This window comes from Schistocerca americana, chromosome 1, assembly GCF_021461395.2.
Source record: "Schistocerca americana isolate TAMUIC-IGC-003095 chromosome 1, iqSchAmer2.1, whole genome shotgun sequence".
Taxonomy (NCBI): Eukaryota; Metazoa; Arthropoda; class Insecta; order Orthoptera; family Acrididae; genus Schistocerca; species Schistocerca americana.
Window position 1 is genome coordinate 26,023,887 of NC_060119.1, and position 23,981 is coordinate 26,047,867.

The 23,981-nt window shown below is 41.2% G+C and overlaps 1 protein-coding gene across 3 annotated transcripts in view; it reads right to left on the bottom strand.

Annotated features, from left to right (window-relative positions):
- The window catches only part of LOC124546004 (tight junction protein ZO-1), a 710,801-nt gene that overhangs the window by 491,102 nt on the left and 195,718 nt on the right, over positions 1-23,981 (bottom strand). The window contains exon 1 of one of the 3 annotated variants that reach the window (XM_047124983.1): positions 487-649. The exons of the other annotated variants lie outside the window; for them this stretch is intronic. Coding sequence (XP_046980939.1) covers positions 487-513 — 27 coding nt within the window. The 5' untranslated portion in view covers positions 514-649. Of the gene's footprint in view, positions 1-486; positions 650-23,981 lie in introns of those variants that run through there. 3 annotated transcript variants of the gene reach the window in all.

Sequence of the window (23,981 nt, forward strand, 5' to 3'; positions counted from 1 at the left end):
ATGTAGAACAACGTTAGGAATGTAGTAAGCAGCAAAACAAACGTGAGTAATGATAGTAATTTAATACCGTTTAAGAGGAGTCAGAAAAAACCATATCGTTCGAGTGGTAACTGAAGATTCTTTAAAATAAAACGAAAGGGAGTTGTCTAAGATTTTTATCACGGTCGCAAAAGACGGTATATGTCATATATTACTTAGGAATAACCCAGTGCCACAATAATACAATTTTTTTAAAAAAATGTTTTTCGATCACGTGTCATCGCTGAAATGGATCACCGCGACAAAAAGCGTTAATCGAGGCGGGAAACTGCCGACATCGCATCGTCAACATATTACAGTGGGCAGATGACAAGAGAGTCCGGCTGGGTCCCACACGGAATGCGTCGGTGGCGGCGTCGGCGTCGGCGCGGCCCGCCGTCCCAGCCTGACACGTGGGCCGGCCGCCGCGTGGCACGCACGTGCCCGCCAGCTGGGGGCGGCGCCTACCTTGTTCAGGTTCGTGTAGAACTTCATGGCGCCGCAGCGGCAGGTGTTGCGTCGTGTCGCGCGTTTCGTCGCTGGGTCGGGTCGGAAGCGAAAACGTTCGAGTGGTCGAGTCGTAATGTGGTCGGCGGCGCCGGTGGAGCAGGGCAACGCCCCGGGCGGCCGGCCGCCCCCGACTGCCGCCGCCGGCTGCGGCCCCCGGCCTGGGGCGGCGCGGCCGCGCGCTCGCGCATGCGCAGAGCCGCCGCCGCCGCCGCTGCCTCCGCCACAAATACGCGCACCCCAGCTGAGCTGGCGCGTCTAGCCAGCCAGCCAGCCAGCCAGCCGCGGTGCAGCCGTGCCAACGGAAAGGCCACACTGCTCACTCCTCGAAGCATTCCACTGCACAGCTCCTCGCTACTGATTCACAGGAGATCACGTTCTGCACTTCCGTTTTCCATACTTCTGGGGGTTCGTTCACTGTTATGCGCTTGTCAGCCAAAATGAGATTACGAATAGACCTCGATCTGTGGCGTCATCCACACGCATCTTCTTCAGTCTCGTGTGAATGTCTGTCACTGCCTCGTCCTCAGTGCACGGGACTTGTACAGCAACACGTCGCTGCAGACGAACACAAAGAACAGCTGGCATCTCGACGGAGTGCTATGACAGCGCCACTTGCGGGAACAGCATAACGCTAACAGACCGCAAATATTCTCGGAAAACTGTTTACTTTTGGCTCTCTCGGGGACATTGAAATCGTTCAGTTCGCTGCCACATTGCAGTGCCAGTTCCTGCGTTAAATGGTGATTTATTATAAATATGCAGTGTTAGAAGATGTGCTTAATTACGATCGTGACTACACGCTTGCATTTCCAACGAGAGGAGGCCGACCAAGATGTGCTTGGACCATTTACAACCTGCGCTGCTTGCACCACGGTCCCACCACATAAAGTAGGCCCCTCCAAAATGACAATTTATACTAATTTCACACTTTCTCCCATTCTAAAAGGAAATGGTTTTAAATTTTAACTGTTCTAGTTATTCTACTGAAACTCAATACACGAAATCCTCCACAATGCATCATGCGTGCATACAAATATGCTCGCAGTGCCAGAGAGCTCATATTTCTTGTGAAAACAAATCACATGTACAACAAATATCTTTGACACCTTGAAAGTCGTTAACGATATTATTCTAAGTTTATAAGAGGATGAATGTTTGTATGACCTTCATGAATACCTAATATGTAGAACAAAAGTATGGTTTCACAAAAGTATGACTTCTCAAAAGAATTCATCTGTTCATTTTGAAGTGACCGTCGTACCACAGCACAGCTTTACAACTGACGTTCTGTACTTTCGTATTCTCCAGCCTTGCAGTGTTTGTTTTTCACACACATCCCAGTTGATTCTCATCTCTGATGCAAAATAAAGAATTTTTATAACTTATGTCACCACACATACGTTCATCGTGCTGTGCAATGTGGCGCCAATTTTCAGTGTTGAGTGATCCAATAAGTGACATAAACAGAGGCGTGTGTGTGTGTGTGTGTGTGTGTGTGTGTGTGTGTGTGTGCGTGTGTGTGTCTGTGTGGGGGCAGGAGGGGGGGGGGAGACTGAAAAGCAGTGCAACACAGGATGTCAGAATACCAGGGCTTTTTTTTTTTTTTGTGGAATTGTCTTTCTATAACTCGCTACTTGTGACAAGTACTGCTTTTGCGTATTTACTCAAAACTTTCTCTCACGTTCCAAGGGGGCACAACAACGTCCCCAGTGCCCAGTTTCAGCAAACACAAGAAATCTGACATCAGACTGCGTCTACTTTGTAGCGCACAACGCCGCAAGCGTCTGCGTCAGGCTCGCTGTTTTTCGATAAACAACACACGAAGCACCACGCAGCAATTGACAGAGTGGGACGGAAATCGGTAGATGTGATGTACGTGTACAAGCAAACAAATGATTACAATTTTATAAGAATTTGATGTTATATTCAAGACAAAGAGCTTCAGAAGCTGAGCAAGTCAGTAACGTGTTGGTCTACCACTGGCCCTTGAGTAAGCAATTATTCTCCTCGAGACGGATTGACAGTGTAGTTGGATGTCCCCATGGAGGATATAGTGCCAAATTTTGTCCATTTGGCACTTTAAATAGTAAAAATCCCGAACTGGTTGGACGGTCCTGCGCATAAAGCTCCAAACGTTCTCAGTTGGCGAGAGATCCAGCGAGCTTGCTGGTCAAGGTAGGGTTTGGCAAGCACGAATACGAGTAGTAGAATCCTTCGCCGTATGCCGGAGGGCATTATCTTTCTGAAATGTAAGACCAGGATGACTTTCCAAGAAGGGCCACAAAACAGGGCGCAGAATATCGTTGACGTACCGCTGTGTCGTTAGGGTGACAACCAACAGTGTCCAGCTGTGAAAAGAAACGGCGCCCCACCGCAGACCGGTACTGCCGGCTGCGGCCGCCTGTCAGCCAGGCATCCCAACGCTGCCCGAGGCGTCCAGACGGTGTGCGGACATTTGCTACGCCGGACACCTGCCACGACTTTACCTGCTCCGAAGGGTTGGCTCCCTTGTCTCCCCCTCCTCCTGCTCAGCGCTGTCGCGCAGTAAAGGGACTTACTAAGCCTTTCCGCTGGTTTACTTAACATAGGACCAGAATCTCTTTGGCCACATTTCTAGAGACACTTTCGTTGCGGAAACTATTAAATGCATCTCGCATTGAAATCTGCACCAAATTTCGAGCCTCAGTAAAACTACGCCAATCTTGAGATTTTGCGTTCGTCTAAATTATACGTGCCCTTTTCGGTGCTCCTGCAGCAGCTTTCTGTCGTGTTTTGTGTGCCGTGGGGGATCAGTTCCGTCTGTTATTAATTTATTTGGTATGAATTTCTCGAGTGCTGTTGATACTATTTCTTTGAACTTAAGCCACATGTGGTCTTCATTTACATAGTTTGGAAGGATTGGAGACTATCTCAGCTGCTTTTATAAATAGATATATTTCGCGTTTAGTTTTGGTGAATTTCTTTGTTACGGAATTGAGCCTCGCTACGACTTTGTATATCCGTCGTGACGCACAGGATTATTTGAGGCTAAGAGATCAAGTGTGTTTCCAACCATTTACAATTTGAATGGCTTCGTGAACTAATTGTTCAAAATAATTTTAAGAAAAACATTTAGAACAATTACGGAAGTTGTTTTCTATCTACAGTAGGGTCAGAAGATGTATTTTTGTCAACATACAGAAGGTAGATTGAAGTAACTACCAACTATAATTGTATGAGCAGCGTACCTATTTGTGGTGAGACTCAAGTTTTCTTTGAACTGTTCAGCAACTGTTTCATCTGAGACCGGGGGTCGGTAAAAGGAGCCAGTTATTAATTTATTCCGGCTGTCGAATATAACGCCTGCCCATAATAAGTCACAGGAAGTATCTGCTTCAATGTCGCTTGTGAGCTGGAACACACGTTACATTATTTTTCCTTAAGTTGTGCTTATCGTTTCTGTTGTAGAGCAGATCATTGCAATTACGGCTTTTCCCTCCAAAACCTAGGATGCTTTCTCTGTGACCCTGTAAATACCAGAGCTAAACAATGTAGAACAACAACGTACGTTGCAAGCATAGCATTCTGTATTACTTCATGTCCATATTTCTAACATTTTAAAATTGTACATCGGCTTTAGATGACATGTCAATCATAGATGTTCTTATCGCTATTTAGTGAACGTATTTTCAGTCATGTTTTGAACACTGTCCCGTTACACTTTATGAACTAATGTTTCACCGCAAGGGATATCGGATTTTAGAGAGTAAATTAATATAGTGTGTGTCGTTTTTCTTTTCAAACATTCATATTCCCATTTCTTCTTTCCTTATTGTCTTTTGGGCATGGATTTGTACTAATTAAAGTGGGCACAAATGCAGTGATCAGAAAGAAATGACAAGCGTACATTCGCATTCTCTTTACATCGTTCCTTTCTTGTTGCTCCCATGCCGATGGACTGCATCTATCGCAATCGGTAAGCGTGAAAGTAAGCTACTGTACAGACAGAGGGATCTATATTTATACTTGGCAAAACTAATTACATACTGACATAGTCGTCGGTATTGCTTTCGTTCCCCAAAAGTCATAAATATTTCGATTTCGGAAAAGAAGCTCTGTATTTGCCCAAGATGTCGAAGAAGAAGATCCCTTACGTACTGGTTGTATCGAGTAAGATGTGGAGACGGCGGTTTGAAAGCGGACAGAAGAAGTACGAGGAAGGGCGTCCCTTACCTGAGGGATCGCTACTCAAGCTACCTGGCGAAGGGGCAAGTGTGGCAAATGTCCGGCGTGGCAAACGTCTGGCATTCGTCCAGACACATCTCCGGCCTTAAATCCCATTGACTGGAGTAGAATTGTCTTCAGTGACGTGTCCCGCTTTGAAATGAGCTCCGACGACCAGCGAAGAAGCCTCATTACGATAAAAGGCGACGAATTATACGTTATTTGTAGAAAATGAAGTTCAGAACAGAGGATTCTAATGTAATCCAGCGACCCACCTGAAGATTAGGTTGTAAGCTCTGGAAACGCGTCATCGATGGAAATTAAAGTGACTGACGTAGTTTGAGTGGATTAATCCGAAGGTATCAAGCACTCTGGACTAATATCTTATACGACTTATCACTGATAATTACATTATAAAATTTATCAACATGCGAATATCTTTATGCAACTTACGCCACCCATGAATCTTCATCCCCTTCAAATCCCACAACAGTTTCTCGAAACTGAAAGATGATTCTAAGAAACTAAAACTCAAACAAACACTCTACTGCGTCAGTTCACACCGTGATATCGCCGAGGGACGGGTCAGCAAAGCGGAAAAAGAAATGCGGAATGAGCAACATCTGTGTGTGCTTCATTATTCCAAGTCAGTGAATTCCGTTAACGGTTAGCACATTCCGTACGGGATGTATCTCTCTCTTTCTCCATTCTGGTATGCTGTACTGCACAGCAACGAATGGACGAAAATAACATGCAGGCAAAAGAGAAAGTCCGGGAATCAGAGAGGCCGAGGGAGAGAGGGCGAGGCGGAAATAAAGAGCGCAGAGAGACTAGTCGGACGCGGACTCGCACATTTAAATCGTGAGAGAAAAACTCATAACACACATTAATTCGCGGGCCGCACCACGAGTTGTTTAATTTCTGCCTCAAGTCGAAATCGCTTTCTGGGCGGCTGCTAGCCTTTTACGGCAGTCCAACTCGCGCAATTTAGGAGCGTGCAAATTCCTCTACAGCCCGGATTGAAAACTCAGAAGATTTAAAATTTCGCCAGCAGCCGAGCCTGGTCCTTCCCAGGAAGTGGATCTCGTGGCCACGACCGTGAAACAGCAGTCAGTCCGCCCATAAAGATCAGAAAATAATTCGGCGTGTTTAAAAACAGCTGAACCACTTCACACTGCAAAATAGTGAAACAAAACGACTGTCAACAGCACACGGCAAAAGTAAATGGGCACTGAAAAGCGTGTGTAACTCACACCGACACATTAACATCCAGAATTTATCAGAGAGCACAAAAAAACTAAACAAACAATCTTGTAAGCCCACAATACAATCAATAAATAGAACAGCACACCAAACCACTTTTCAAACGAAAACCTCAAGAAATTTTAGTGATGTCCACAGGCCATTTTAAACACTTAAAAAAAAATTAGCAAGTAATCAATAACTGAGTATTGCTCGGGACAGATCAACTACAGCAATGATAAACGTCAAAAAATGGCATTTGCTCTAATTTATCTCAATACATAGTACAAATACATAATACAAAATCAGTTAGGGACAATGCAGAAGTAGGTTTAATAATGAATAAAAAAATAGGAGCGCGGGTCAGCTACTACGAACAGCATAGTGAACGCATTTTGTAACCAAGGTAGACACGAAGCCCAGGCCTACCACAGTGCTACAAGTTTATATGCCAACTAGTACCGTAGATGGCGAAGAGATTGAAGAAATGTATGATGAGATAAAAGAAATTATTCAGCTAGTGAAGGTAGACGAAAATGTAATACTCAAGGGGGACTGGAATTCGACAGTAGGAAAAGGAAGAGAAGGAAAAGTAGTAGGTGAATACGGAATCGGAGTAGACTTTTGCACAGAGTATAACTTAATCATAGATAAAACTTAGTTTAACAATTATGACAGAAGATTGTTGGCAGAAAATTTAACAGACCTACTAAGGAGACTATCTACACTACACTTGTCCGTCCTCTTTTAGAATACTGCTGCGCGGTGTGGGATCCTTACCAGATAGGACTGACGGAGTACATCGAAAAAGTTCAAAGAAAGGCAGCACGTTTTGTATTATCCTGAAATATGGGAGAGAATGTCACAGAAATGATACAGGATTTGGGGTGGAAATCAATAAATAAAGGCGTTTTCCATTGCGACGGAATCTTCTCACGAAATTCCAATCACCAACTTTCTCGTTCGAATGCGAAAACATTTTGTTGACACCGACCTACATAGGGAGGAACGATCACGACGATAACATAAGGGGATCAGAGCTCGTACGGAAAGATATAGGTGTTCATTCTTTCCACGCGCTATACGAGATTGGAATAATAGACAATTGTGAAGGTGGTTCGATGAACACTCTGCCAGCCACTTAAATGTGATTTGCAGAGTATCAATGTAGATGAAGATGTAGACGTATACGTGGAAGCGGACTGGAGACACTGGAAGATTTCAGATAGATCATATAATGGTTAGACAGAGATTTAGGAAACAGGTTTTAAATTGTAAACATATCCAGGGGCAGATGTGCACTCTGAGCACAATTTAATGGTTATGAAATGTAGAGTAAAACTGAAGAAACTGCAAAAAGGTGCGAATTTAAGGAGATGGGACCTCGATAAACTGAAAGAACCAGAGGTTGCAGAGAGAGCATTACGGGACGATTGACAGGAACAGGGGAAAGAAATACGATAGAAGAAGAATGCATAGCTTTGAGAGATGAAATCGTGAAGGCAGCAGAAGATCAAATACATAAAAAAGACGAGGGCTAGTAGAAATCCTTGGTTAACAGAAGAGATATTGAATTTAATTGATGAAAGCAGAAAATATAAAAATGCAGTAAATGAAGCAGGCAAAAAGGAATACAAACGTCTCAAAAATGAGATCGACAGGAAGTGCAAAATGGCTAAGCAGGCATGGCTAGAGGACAAATGTAAGGATGTAGAGGATTATCTCACGAGGGGTAAGATAGATACTGCCTACAGGAAAATTAAAGAGACCTTTGGAGAAAAGAGAACCACTTGTATGAATATCGAGAGCTCAGATGGAAACCCAGTTCTATGCAAAGAAGGGGAAGCAGAAAGATGGAAGGCATATATAGAGGGTCTATACTAGGGCGATGTACTTGAGGGCAAAATTATTGAAATGGAAGAGGACTTAAGTGAACATGAAATGGGAGATATGACACTGTGTGAAAAATTTAACAGAGCACTGAAAGATGTAAGTCGAAACAAGGCCCCAGGAGTAGACAACATTCCATTAGAACTACTGATAGCCTTGGCAGAGCCAGACCTGACAAAACTCTACCATCTGGTGAGCAAGATGTATGAGACAGGAGAAATACCCTCACACTTAAAGAAAAATATAATTATTCCAATCCCAAAGAAAGCAGCTGTTGGCAGGTGTGAAAATTACAACTATGAGGATTGGAACTTAATTAGTGGCAACTATTTATTCACAACCGATACAAAAGAGTTACATGTTAGTAGTAGGGCAACCAGGACGCCACCCCAAAGTAGGTCATCCCAAAGGCCGCCGTCACCCCTGACATCACGTGACGTCAGCTGATGATGCTAGTACCGTTATCCAAGATGGGGGCTGTGACGCAAGAACGTAACATCACGTGACCTCAGCTGATGATGCGCGTACCGTTATCTAAAAATGGTGGGAAAGAAAGGGCAGTTGGGCTACCGCCACTAACGTAACTCACCTCTTTCTAGGAACTGGACATAAGTCTTTATTTAAACAATTACATACAGTACCACCATCAATTGTGTTAGCCATCCTCTTGGAAAATTTTGCTTAGGGGAGTTGGTATGGTGTCGCAACCCACTAGAGGCTGCTCATTTAATTCGAATATAATTACTATAAATTTCTTTTAATTTGTTTAAATTACTCTCAGTTTCTTTAAATTTGTTTAAAGTTCTTTAAATTTGTTATCCACCTACAGCATTAGATCGTGTTACCACCACAAGAGGCTGAGAAATCGATAGCTGTATTACATGCGCTGGATATTAACAATTAGACCCACTACCGCCATCAAATGTGTTTACTATCCTCCCGGAAAATTTGCATGAATTTTGCTGAGGGAGGTTAGTATGGTGTTGCCCCCACTGCTCATTCAGATAGGCAACAAAAGGTGTTCGCTGCACTTCCAAATACCTAGTTTCAACTACTTTTCAACGTCACCCAACCACATTTCCTACATACATCGGATCTCAACTAGTTTATTAAACTGATACAAAACACTCGTCATGCCAGCGGTCTGGAGGGGAGGAGAATTCGTGTGAAAAAACGAATCAGCCTGTTCTGGGCTGCTGGAGAGAGGAGGGATAGTACTTTATTTATTTTTTTGAACAATTTATTTAGCTACGAATTTCACCTAATTACCTAATTTATTTATTATGCTGATGCAAAAGCACTCACCCTAATGTGCTTAGAGTCACTATATACAGTTTACAGACCTCTAAACTACTCCTAAATAATAATACATTACACTGATGTGCAGAGACGCAAATAACTCGTAAATTACAAAGTCGCGCTGTGGCTAGCACTCTGGACTCACATTCGGGAGGATGACTGTTCAGTCTTGCGTTCGGCCCATCCTGATTTACGTTTTCCGTGATTTCCCTAAATCGCTCCAGGCAAATGCCGGGGTGGTTCCTTTGAAAGGGCACGGCCGACTTCCTCCCCTGTCCTTCCCCCAAATATCCATCCTAATTACATAATTAATCACAAAGATCGGTCCTAAGTACACAACTATATGCATAGTGCTGCATAGGGACGGCTTAAAATCGCAAAAACTAACTATATAACTCACCTTATCATGCTTTAATTACACAACTATATGCATAGCACTGCACAAGAACGGCAGTACTTCACAAAACTGACAACTCGTGTTATCTTGTTTGGGAAAAAATTATATCACTCGAAACCAGCGACAGAAACTCTCAAACTCTACCCTACACCTACAAGCTAAGGGAAAAATGTTCAACTCACTAGATCCTGCTGTCGACAGAGATGAGTTTAAAAAAAGTCTATTAGCTCCAAGCATATACCATCTATCCAAGTTTGACGTCAGAGTTGACTACACACGACTACTAAAAAATCACCCTAACTGAAGCCAGTGGGAGATCCTCGTCCTTAAAGACTGCCTTCTCATCCATATACATACACAAACTACGAGATAGAGCTACTGCGCTAACAATTTCAAGGCACCTACTTCGCCAAAATGCCTCGCCGCCGAAGCCCCGCTTTCCCTCCAAATGCATCCTGTTCAGCGTTTGATTATTATTTATTTAACATCAACTTCATTCCTATGATAAAGCAAAACATTTCCAATCACAATAAATGTCCTGTTTTTCAGTAAAATAGACAAAGTCCAGTTTTATGAATAAAAATCTATATATTTTTTCACATTCGACTTAGAAACTTAATCACCTCCTCGAACACATTAGTACTGGGACAAGGCCGGTTCTGAGCCACTCTGCATTGTTGCCACATGTATCCAAGATCTCGGCGATGACGTCATCCAAGATGGCGGCATGTAGACATGGCAACAGTGCATGATGTCATCCTAGATGGCGGCCATGACGTTATCTGTAATGGCGGATTTTAGTGGGAAGGTAGGTCAATTGGGCTACCTCCACTAACCTAATTCCCCTCCCCTCCCCACCCCTCTGACAGAAAATGGTGGGAAGTTCAAATTCCAACAAGATAATACATTACACCACGGTTGTCTTTACTAAGCCAAGAAAACTGCGAGATGATAGGTCGCTTGGGCTACCCCCACTAACCTAAGTCACCCAAGCGCCGCCTCCTCCTAGGATCTGACACCAAGTTTGAATTTTGGCGGTAAAGAAAGGTCAATTCGCGTATCTCTACTAAGCTAAGAAAATGGCGCAAAAGAAAGGTTACCTCCACTAAGCTAAGTCACCCGACCACCACATCCTCCTAGGGATTAGCAGGGAAAGGACTCGGCCAGTGTCTTTATTTAAACAATTTCATGCAGTACAGAAATCCAGTGTATTCGCCATGAGGTGTGGACTCCAACTGACCTAATACACAGTACCACCACCAGAGGGTGCGCTCATCTGTGACATAATCCAAGATGGTGGGGGGAAATAGCTGGAAACACTGTGTTTGCCATGAGGTTTGGACTCAAACTGACCTAGTACACAGCACCACCACCACCACCACCACCACCAGAGGGCACTACCGTAACGTCAGCTGATGACTCGAGCACCATTACCCAAGATGGTGGCATACAATGTGTTCACCACGTGGTCTAGTACCCAGAGGGTGCTTTCGGACATGCACCACATGTATAGCCCGTGAGTGCACGAATGCTGACGTCATTGGCCTCTAGCCCGCACGCCCGTACAGATGCCACAAATCGTCTTGTAGAAATATGCTAACGATTGTAATGGAACATGTGGCACTTAGCGCATCTAAGGTATGAATTACCTAATTAATTAATTCCAACCCAATTTTAATGATATTCGATAACTGTATGAGTCATTTGGAGATTCAATGATAAAATGAGAAGTTCGAGGTTTTCCCACTAGGAGAGCAGTCATCATTCATTCATGACATAACACCCTCCACCCCTAAAATGCTGCACTCCTATTGGCTACTGCATCAGTGACGTGATTCGACATCATAGAAGAAGCTATATAAGCCAAACCACAACAGAACTCGCCCTCGGTCTGCTTCTGTAGTTCGAGTTCGTCAGAGGTAAATTGTTGTACTTCCATCAGCATCATGAAGCTTACCGACAGCAGCAGCAGCGACAAGCGCAACTGAGGAGATGAAGATCAATTACCCAGTAAGTACTTTTTCGGTGTTCAAATATCTGTTTGAGCCGCAGTCCAAAGACTGCTTCGCCCTTTAACAGATGCTGTGTCTGTATTCAATGTTTGTTTGTGCTTTATCTATTTTGGACCACAGTCTGCTCCATCCTTTGATGGATTGTGTGTGTTATATCTGTTTTGGACCGCGGTCTACAGAGACTGCTGCGCCCTTTAACAGATTCTATGTTTGTGTTATGTGTTATATCTGTTTCAGCCACAGACCACAAACTGCTGTGTCCTTTGACAGATTCTATGTCTGTGTTATGTGTTATATCTATTGGGCCAGTCTACCGACTGCTGCACCTTTCAACACAGTGAGTGTGTGTGTGTGTGTGTGTGTGTGTGTGTGTGTGTGTGTGTGTGTGTATACTACAGAGATTTTTTTTCTATACTGGATATTATACTCAGTCTTTTCCGTATTTCTAGATTTCATCCCTCGCATGTTAGCTGAGCTACCGATCAGCTAGAGGTCGAGAGGGCTGAGACACAGCGCGAATGTAAGTACATTTGTAAAATGTAGTTCTTACATAAAATAATTTCGTGTAATATATATTGGTTTTCCAAGTGCCTATATTGAGCTGTCTGAGACATATTCTTTTCTTTCCTTTCTACATGATTTAATACATAGAGAGGAAGCAGGTGAGGGTGTCGTGCAAGGCAGTGGTGAAATCCCTGACTGGGTTCACGAGATGGCGTCCGCTGCGGATGAAGAAGAAGAATCCGAAAGGCGCAAGCTCATGGCCCTTTTAGATGAGGTGGTAGATATATCTGAGTCGGTGGGAGACCTCAATGAATGTGCTGACAAGTTGCTCAAGCCAGGGAGCCAGAGTGGAGAAGGTGAATATTTTTGAACTTTATCATTACAGCAAATAATTACCATTGTTTAGTGTTATTATTTATTGTTTTAAATCTAGATCACTAAACTTATTTCTTCTTATTTATGTTACAGGCATATCACACGAAGTACATCGTGTATCTAGAGCTGTCGTTGCGGGGGTGGGAATTGGCCGCACACCACAGAGACACACAGCGCCGTGTATAGCGTCGATCACAGCTGTGCGAGAGGCGACAGCAGCACCTGCTCCCGCGGTGCCGTAAGCCCTCTGGTACCCGTGGGCAACTCAGCCGGCAGAAGACGACGAACAGGGGCATCTGCCTCCCACCTCACCAGTCGGTAATGGGGACACCAGACCCCGGGAGCCATCGCCGCAGCCCGGTTGTTCAACCGACCATCATCGCCTCCACCTCCTCAAACAGGTCGTGCCCACCGTCAACGAAAGGTGTGTGTACCAAGGTGCATACACCTCCCTACAGTTGACGCATCCTCACCAGCCCTGTAGCAGTAATACTAGTAATATTGATTACCCTGTGGTTAGCGTAGTGCTCTCCCCCGTCCTATTGATAGTGAAGGACGTCAGAGTAATGGTATAATGACCCCTCTAGAATACTCAGCAGCTGCTAGGGCTCTTGAGGGGCGCATCGCATTCACAAGGATTCAGAATCTGGCAGGGAGGTATCGCGACACTGTCGGGTTTTTGGAAGTGTGCCTCTCTGGCTTGGAAACTGAGCTCCTCAAAGTCCTAGACAATCCGAGATTTAACGACATTAAACGCAGTGCAGTAATATGCTGAGAGTTGAACATCCACCTAAACATTCAGGTGATTCAGAGGCTACATCTCTGCACTATATATGGAGTGATAATGACGATATTTCTCGGAACACATCCATTGCTGAGTGGTATCATGAATCCACTTTGAGCGCTATTATGGCCCGATTTTCCGAGGTACAAGTATGTGGGTCCACTAAAGCGCTCGGCCATATACCACACCACCGGTTAATGGAGGGTTCAGTTATATTAAGCTCCCTCAGGATATAGCTAACAAGAAGGCATGCATTAATGTTGAAAATAGAAAGGATCAAGCTTGTTTTGCATGGTCAATCCTGGCTTGTGAGAGAAAGTACAAACACACAGATCATTCGCAGCGTCCGAACAGTTACAAAGTCCGTGATATAAAGACATATTATGACTTTGATGGTATAGAGTTCCCTGTATAGATTCAGGACATACCTAAATTTGAGGTGCAGAATACCGGCATATCGGTTCACATTTATGGCCTGGAGAAGAAAGGCAAGTCAGATGAGCAAGACAAGCACACATTTCTCAAAATATGCAGGTAAACGTGCTGCTCTTCTCTGAAGGTGATAATTACCACTATGTTTGTATCAAAGACACTTCCCGACTCCTTTCCTCCCAACTAAATAAACATGACCATAAACAACATATCTGTTTAAGGTGTCTGAATTATTTTTCATCAGAAGAGTTATTAGCGATGCATCTATTAGATTGTGCTTCCAAGGACCCGGTACGTCATTATGCCCACAGAGGAAAATAATTTTCGTAGTCCTTTCGTAGTGTACGCCGACTTTGAATGCCTGCTGGCTCCTATTATTCGTTGTGAAGGGAACCCATTAGCCTCACATACAACCTTCACACAAAAACATGTACCTTATGCGGCAGTGTTCCAAGTTGTATGTGGATATGATTCTAAACTTAACCGCTATGAGTCTTATGTCGGGGATGATCCTGCGGTTTGGCTCCTCAGAGAGCTTGAAAAACTTTCATGGGAAGTTGATAAGCCCTACAGCACCAACATTCCCAGGGCAAAACCAAATGAAGATGATGAACTGTATGAAAAGGCGGTTAACTGTCATATTTGTGGCTACTGTTAGATAGAAAAGTGGAAACTCCCCGTAGAGATCATTGCCATCTTACAGGGAAAGTTGTGCGGTGCAGCTCATAACGCATACAATTTGAAGTTACTATGGCACATACCTGTCCTTTTTCATAATTTGAGTGGGTATGATGCTAATTTTCTCGTTGAGCACTTGGCTAATTTTGGTATGAAGAATCATCAGATCAGTATCCTCCCTGAAAGTGTTGAGAAACACAATTCTTTCTCAAAACGAATGACGCCAAAAATTACACTATGCTTCCTTGACTCTTTACACTTTATGCGGACTTCACTCCAGAAACTAGTTGAACTTTACCTCAGAATGATTTGCATATCACTCGATCTGCATTTACTGATGAGGAAAAGTTCCAACTTGTGACTAGGAAAGGAGTTTTCCCATATGAGTATGTTGATAGTATGGCAAAACTCAATGAAACCAGGCTTCCCGACATATCTGCATTTACCAATACTCCCCCAGGCGATGCCATAACTACAGCAGATTATGAGCATGCCGTAAATGTCTGGCAGGAATTCAAGATCCCCAATTTGGGAGAATATGCAACACTATACATGGACACAGATGTGCGTTTGCTTGCAGATGTTTTCGAAAAGTTCCGGAGTGTATCAATGGCCATGTACTCTTTAGACCCCACCTTTTATTAGCCGGCACCTGTGTTGCCCTGGGATGCTATGCTCAAAAAAATGGGGCGCAACATCAAAGTTTTGACTGATGCTGCAATGCGTCTATTTTTTGAGCGTGGGATCCGTGGGGGACTTCGTCAATGCGTTCACAGACATGCCAAGGCAAATAGCCCACGGATGGGTGTTGGGTTTAGCGCATCCCTTGATTCGAGTTACATTATGTACTTAGATGTGAACAACTTATACAGGCATGCCGTGATACAGTGGTTGGTGGGTTTTGATGGGTGCCCGGAAACGAATAGAAGGGATTAGGTGGAAAAATAATGGGTCTTGCGGCCGATTCTGATGTAGGGTATATGCTTGAGGCAGACATCATATATCCTAATAATTTGCATGGGGAGACAAGAGACTTTCCATTATGTCCAGGGCAACAAATTCAGCGAGGAAGCACCACCCCTAAGCTGATGGCTACTGTTGGAGAGAAGCACAGGTATGTTATTCATTATCGTAACCTCCAGCGGTGCCTCAGATTAGGTATGAAGCTTGTTAGAATCACCCAGGCTATCTCCTTCAAGCAATCCCCCTGGTTGAAGGAGTATATTGAACTAAATACCGAAAAGACGGTGGTTGTGAGTAATGATTTTGAAAAAGATTTTTATAAATCAATGAATAATTCCATTTTGGGGAAAACTAGGCAGAATGTAAGAAATAAACGCGATATTTTGATTAGAACCGCATGGGAAGGGCATTGTGGCGTGAGAAAGTGTATCGCCAGGCCAAATTTTAAGCATTCCACCAACTTCAATGAAAACTTTGTCGCTGTGGAGATGTCGAAGACTGCAGTAGAGTTTACGAAGCCTATTTATTTGGGGATGTGCATATTGGATATCTTCAAATTCAACATGTACTGCTTCCACTACGAGTAAACCTTATTTCGTAGAACCAAAGTTGCTTTATATCGATAAAGACAGCTTTATCTACTGGATCAAGAACTGCAATCCATGTGAAGTAATTAGGTGCCATGGTAAAGAATTCGACATGTCTTCTTATGAGGTCGATAATCCTTACAATGTTGTTCCTAAGAACAAGAAGGTTGTCGGTCTCATGAAAGATGAGGCGAATGGTTTACTGATTGTAGAGTTTGTGGGATTGACATCCAAAATGTATGCATATCATACAATAGATGGGGGCACACAAAGGCGGGCAAAGGGTGTTAATGTGCGGCATCTCAAGATCTCACAGTTGAAGACTATTTGCAGTGCCTGTATGGTTGCAGCATTCAAGGTGCTCCTCCACACATCATTCAGCAAACTAGTATTCGATCACAAGGTCACAAAGTGTAAAGTCTACTGCAAGAGTCATTTTTGAGGACGGGGAGGAAACCCTCCCATACTCACACTATTTACTTGATTACTCTGATTGAGAGATATAGAGAGAAAGAGTGTGTGAATGGGGTGAGGGGGTTTATGCATCAAATAGTATGGCTCTTTTATCATAGTGTAATTATTGATTGTGTGTGTGATGCATGGTGTGAATGTGTGTGTGTCTAAATATATAAGCACCATGTGTTGGAAAATGAAAAAAATTATTGCGACTTTATTTATATATAGGCAAAATACGCTGAAAAAATATTACTGCCTCTCTTTCGTTATCCGTGTGTGTGTGTGTGTGTGTAAATAGAGTAGTGTTTAAGCTTCATCTACCTCTAGCCATCCAGTCAAAGTAGTTTTGTTTCCATCCAAATATTTTTTTCTTTAGTACAGCTGTTTAGGTTGGATGCTTTAGAGCTAGCCAATTAATTGTCATTATTAAAGTATTTCAGCTGTCTGTGGTGGAAAATGTCTAGAGCCACCCAGTTCAAAAAATATTTAGAGCTGCTCAGTTAAGTTGGAACCATCCAATTAAAAGCTGATGTTATTAAAGTATTTCAATGATAAATGTATATTTCATTCACATATATATAGAACTTGTCTCGTTAAGTTGGACCCACTCAATTAATTAATTATTTAATGGAAAATATTTAGAGCCATCTAGTTAAGTAGGAGAACGTTGATTCACAGAGCAGCTCTATTCAATATAGTCTGTTTGGATGGAATTTCTTTAACTGTAGTATTTAGCATGTAAGTAAGTTAGTCAATACCTCTGCTTTAGTTTTAAGTATGGTACTATAAGGAAAAAATATTCTGCTCGAGGAATCTCCAACATGTGTTGGATTCTAGTAATAATAAGAAGTTAAGAGTATCACTGCGTTGAACTGATAATGTATCTCAATAACTATATATATATATTGTACATCATGAACTAAATTGTAAACTCAAGAACTGAATTGAAGTTAATAAAGGAAAAAAATTCGTTACCCTAAATCACTGTTCTTATTCAAAAAAACCCTAATCATTATGTTTTTGTTTAAAAATGTATATGTTTGAACTTTCTGCAGTTACATCTGCACTGCACCGCACAAGTCTACAAGACTTGGCACATTTAACACACACACACAATTTAAGAGAACTGATTGCATTCAGATCTGCATTGCACGCATCCAGAAGACGTGCTGCCTTTAAGACACAATTTCAGAGAGAGAAAGTAAACTCACTGCGGGTGAGGTGAAAGCATTTCTATTAATAGCACACGTAGCGCTACTCCTCCGGTGACAGCGCACAAAGGCTGTGGTAAGTGAGTCAGACAGTTCTAGTGGAATGCAGGTATAGTATCATCATTAAAACGTAGATTCTAAGGACGCAGGTGTCAAAAAGAAAAAGTATACAAGGATTGTTAGGGAAGAAAAATTATTTATTTCTCATCCAACTTAAAAGTAATTTTACATTTTCATAAGCAGATACAGTAGCACTTTTTTGATAGATGTTCTTGGGTCAATGGATAGATGGACAGCCGTAGAATTCCAGGTCTTAAATAGAAGATTTGATGCACCCATGAGCTCTTGTCCTTCCCCTTCATGCAGACGATGGTGTCCATGTGATCAAATAATTTAAACACAGTCACCATATCTTTATAGGGTATGCCAGGATCATCCCAGTGAATTCCGTGGTAGAAATCTGATAACAACTTTGTGCTCTTCCTTGCCTTAGCACACTTCTCTTGCTTGAAAGATCTTGGTGATGCAATGTTTGCGGGGAATGTCTCTATTATTCCAGCATGTTGTGTGTACGCTACAAACGCAACGTCTTTAAATATGAACTGTCTACGCTCACTGTCACAGAAACTCCGAGCATCCGCAATGATGTTCACACCGTGACACATCATCGTGAAGTGCTCTAGGTACGGAGCAGTATCTATTCATTTATACAGCTCGCTGCACAACACCTGTGAGTGGGCAGTAGTTAATCACACGTTCATCTAGAACTAGAGCATACGCGGCAGTGTGTTCTGGGAAATCTGTCGATGATTTAAATTCAGTTCACACATCTACAGGTCCAGACTGAATTATCTCATTCTGTTTCAAGCAGACTATTATGATGATCGGTGAAAGCCTTTGAACTTACGTGGACAGAGTAGACACCCTCCATCCTCTCCTTCAGCAATTTCATAATAAGAAGGGCGAAACCTTGCATACATGTCATACACTACATTGTATACATTTTGATTCCACTGCAGATGTAGATTGTCATATGGGTAGAATTCTGAATTGAGGTAGACTTTGGCATTAGTTAACTTGCAGTTATCGAACACAGTGGAATGATTTGCTATATTACTTCTTCCATCAGTCTGAAATGCAAATATGATGAATCTGGATGTCTCTAGATGGCTGGAGGTTTTAATAGCCCATGTTTGTCTGCTTGCAGTCGGCAACACTAGGTATTCAAAAATCTCCCACAAGCGAAATCTCAGTGACAGAAATGTGCCTGAATTCAGGACTTTTAGAAGCTTCAAACGCTTCTCATCTGATACACTGATGTGAGGCATTTTCCATATTCTCTTGTTGATTGTTATCACATTCTCCTCTTGAGGTCTTTGAACATATGACTTATTGTGTGTCGCACTCCGCACCAGAATGAGTTCCTGTTTAGCGTTCATAATAATCTGGATCATGTCCTCAAAGCTCCCCCATAAGCATTTTTAAAGGTATGCAGGCTGTAAATCGCTTGTATTCTGCAACTGTTCGATCCTCTGGATCATCTATGAACCATCCTGCATCTTCTACACTATGCAAATCTGCTGGTGATGCCGAAACATACACTCCTGGAAATGGAAAAAAGAACACATTGACACCGGTGTGTCAGACCCACCATACTTGCTCCGGACACTGCGAGAGGAGTCGTGTGAAGTTAGCACCCCTTTTTCGAGAAATATACATTTTTTTCAGAGTTCTTGATAGATATGGCATAGTTCTAGAGTTCTTTGTACAAAATTTCAATAGTTCTGCAGAATTTAGCGAAGAAAACAACAATATTCGAAAAAATTTTCGTATCGAAAACGTTCTTTGGCAATTTCCGCAAAATGTAAATAAGTACAAGAGTTCTGAGCACAGTTCTGAATAGAGCTCCAAGAGTTCTTTTGAAAATCCAAGTAACATTTTTTTGTGCAGCTAATAGTTTACAAGATAATTGCATTTTAATGAGAAAATCTTTTCACTTACTGTGAAGTTGGCACCCTTTTTTTCAGAAATATATATTTTTTTCAGAGTTCTTGATAGATATGGCATAGTTCTAGAGTTCTTTGTACAAAATTTCAATAGTTCTGCAGAATTTAGCGAAGAAAACAACAAAATTAGAAAAAATTTTCGTATCGAAAACATTTTTTGTCAATTTTCGTAAAAATTAAACTTGTACAATAGTTCTGAGGACAGTTCTGAACAGAACCCGAAGAGCTCTATCGAAAATCCCAACAACATTTTTCTATGGCGATAATGGTTTGAGATAAATTGATTTAATATGGGACACACTTTCTTTACGGAAAATATAAATATATTCGTACAACAGTTCTGATGACAGTTCTGGACACCACGTGAAGAGTTCTATCGAAAATCCTAGTGAAATTTTTTTGTGCAGGTAATAGTTTAAGAGGTAATTGCAACTTAATTAAGAATTCCATAAGAGCTCCTACTGTGAAGCTGGCACCCTTTTTTTCACAAAAGTATACTTTTTTCAGATTTCTTGATAGATATGCCATAGTTCTAGAGTTCTTTGTACAAAATTTCAATAGTTCTGTAGAATTTAGCGACGAAAACAATATTCGAAAAAATTTTCGTATCGAAAATATTCTTCGTCAATTTTCGCAAATTGTAAATAAGTACAACAGTTCTGAGCACAGTTCTGAACAGAACTCCAAGAGTTCTATCGAAAAGCCAGTAACATTTTTTTGTGCAGCTAATAGTTTACGAGATAATTGCATTTTAATGAGAATATCTTTTCACTTCCTGTGAAGTTGGCACCCTTTTTTTTATAAGTATATATTTTTTTCAGAGTTCTTGATAGATATGGCATAGTTCTAGAGTTCTTTGTACAAAATTTCAATAGTTCTGCAGAATTTAGCGAAGAAAACAACAAAATTCGAAAAAATTTTCGTATCGAAAACATTCTTTGTCAATTTTCGCAAATTGTAAATAAGTACAACAGTTCTGAGCACAGTTCTGAACAGAACTCCAAGAGTTCTATCGAAAACCCAAGTAACATTTTTTTGTGCAGCTAATAGTTTACGAGATAATTGCAATTTAAGGAGAAAATCTTTTCACTTACTGTGAAGTTGGCACCCTTTTTTTCAGAAATGTATATTATTTTCAGAGTTCTTGATAGATATGGCATAGTTCTAGAGTTCTTTGTACAAAATTTCAATAGTTCTGCAGAATTTAACGAAGAAAACAACAATACTCGAAAAAAATTTCGTATAGCAAACATTCGTTATTAATTTTCGCAAAAAGTAAATTCGGACAACAGTTCTGAGGGCAGTTCTGAACAGAACCCCAATAGTTCTATAGAATATCATAATTACAATTTTTTGTGCAGCTAACACGTTACGGTATAATTGCAATTTAATTAGGGAACCTCTTCACTTACTGTGAAGTTGGAATCCTTTTCTTCAGAAATATATATATTTTTTCAGAGTTCTTGATAGAAATGTCATAGTTCTAGAGTTATTTGTACAAAATTTGAATAGTCCTGCATAATTTAGCGAAAAAAACAACAATACTCGAAAAATTTTTCGTATCGAATACATTCTTTGTCAATTTTCGCAAAAAGTAAATTCGTACAACAGTTCTGAACAGAACGCCAAGAGCTCTATCGAAAATCCTAATAACATCTTTTTGTGGCGATGATAGTTTATACGGTAACTGCTTTGATGTTAGACCCACTTTCTCCACAGAAAAAGTAAATTCGTTCAACAGTTTTGATGAACGGTTCTGGTTAACACGTCAAGACTTCTATCTATAATCATAATAACATTTTTTGTGGTTGTAATAGTTCGTATGGTAATTGATTAATTGTGGGGCACTCTTACTCAAAAAAAAAATTATGTCTGTTCGTATGCTCTGATGCCAGCTCTGGATAGCATTGTAAGAGTTCTATCGAAAAAAACTAGTAACATATTCTGTGTAGGTAATTGTTTGCGTAGTAACTGCCATTATTAAGGAATGCTTATGAGCATTTCCCGTGAAGTTTGAACCCCTTTTACGATAAATATAAATTTTTTTCACAGTTCTTGATATATATGCAATAGTTCTAGATTTCCCTGCTCAAAACACGAATAGTTCTACAGAATTTCGGGAAGAAAACAATAACACGGCAAAATTTTGGTATGGTAAAAAATTATTTGTCAGTTTGGAAAAAATAAATTTGTATAACAGTTCTGTTGGCAGTTCTGGATAGCACCGGAAGAGTTGCATTGAAAATGGTAAGAACATTTTTGTGGCGATAATAGTTTATACAATAATTGTTTTAATCTGATACTCACTTTCTCTAATATAGCAAAATTCGTAGAATAGTTCTGATGACAGTTCTGAATATCACCCACAGAGTTCTACCAAAAACTATAATAACATTATTTGTGACGATGACATTATGTGAGATAATTAATGTGGGACTCACTTTTGTCATGTAAAACTAATAAATTCGTACAAAAGATCAGACGGCATATCTTAATACGACCCTACGAGTTCTACCGACAACTGTAATAACATTTTTTGTGGGGATAACAGTTAATGAGATAATAGCATTTTCGAGAGACCCACTTGGTCTACATTATAATTAATTGGCAAAACCCTTTTGCTGCCAGTTCTGGATAGCACCGAAAGAGTTCTTTTAAAAACCCTCATAACATCTTTATGGTGCCAGTAGATTATGAAATAGATTGTGTGTTCACTCTGCAGTGGGTGTGCGCCGATGTGAAACTTACTGGCAGATAAAAACTGTGTGCCGGACCGGGTCTCTAACCCCAGGCTGTGACCAAAGAATATCGTCACAATATCCTTTCGTCCAGGAGTGCTTCTTCTGCAATTTTCGTAGGACAACTTCTACGAAATTGGGAACGCAGGAGATGAAGTACTGCTGGAAGTACAGCCATGAGTACGATCGTAAATTCTCACTTTTATTTTGGAAAACCGAAAATCGAAAACCGGATGTATATTCTACTAAATACAAAAAGTCTAAATGTTCAGCACTATACAAATGCCAGTACACCTTCTTAAGACTGACTGTAGTAACTGTAGGTGGAAGCGTGGGATGTGCACGCTTAGATGATTCAAGGAGAGAAGGCTCGTCAGTGCAAAACAAACAGATGGCTGAGAGAGCAGATACATTCACACGCGCCACTAACCAGATGGTGTCACACCTGTCGAGAATCGCACCAGAGGTACAATGAGCTGTGGTGGAGTGCTGTTGGCGTGGTTACTATGCAACTTACTTGATGGGCATCAATACACCGTTATATTAATGTACAATACTTGAGAAACAATGTCATTCACACACTCCGAGTTCCTTATCACTCAGTAATAGACTAAATTACCGGCCTGGTGATAAGCAGCCTATGTACCTCACCGACTACACATCTTCGTGTTATAAGAAAAAAAAGAGAAAAATACCAAGGGACACAAAATATGAATCCGGATAAACCGGAAATCCGGATTATTGAGGACCAAATAAACGAGGTTCTTATTTACAAATTTCGAACTTCTTATTAACTTTAATACTGTATCCCCTCAACATTATAACACCTCTATCAGTCATGTATTGAATTAGGATTTAAACATACTACTTAGTTCGTTTGTACGATATATTCAGTAAATATACTTACATTTCTATACATTGTAAAGACTTTTAACTCTCGCTGTAGTGTAACTCATCAAACTTCCACACTTCCTTTCTAACTAGAACAAATGTTTGCAACAATATTAACGACATCAATTTCAAATTTATTCGTTACACACAGCACATGTTTTTATGTATCCTAGCGGCTGGTGATGTTGCAATATAACTTTCATCCATGAGGGTCCTGGGCATATTTTTAGCTGTTAGTGGGTCCTGGATGTCATGAGAGTTCAAAACAATTACTGTTTTACGTGATAAAATTCATCTGGTTCTTCCTGATTCTAAAAATATACACTTCATGTGTGCCTTTCATTGTTGTATGTATGATTCAGTATCGACGCTAATGCTCTCTTGATGAGATATGAGCCGATTGCTCGTTTTTATCCACTGTGCCCTTTCGTATTTCATTTCAGCGATTAGTTTATTTGTTTATCAACGTAGTAAGTAGTACAAAGCTAATCCAGAATGTAAACTGCACTTAAATTCTGTTTGAACTGTTTAATAGTCAGTGTCCGCTGTCTGAACGTCAAATATCAGATTAATACACTGCGCCTGGTTGCGTTATTTTATAGGAATTTTATTATTTTAAGTGGGAAGTACTAGATAATGTTGAAGAAATTCGAAGCATATTGTTCGAAGAGCATAATATTATTCGAAATTTCCCTGTACCAATAGGTGCAGCCAAAGCAGCATTTGTGATGCTGTAATTACCTCATAGATAACGATATTTGTCTATTGTAGTTTTGTATTCCAAT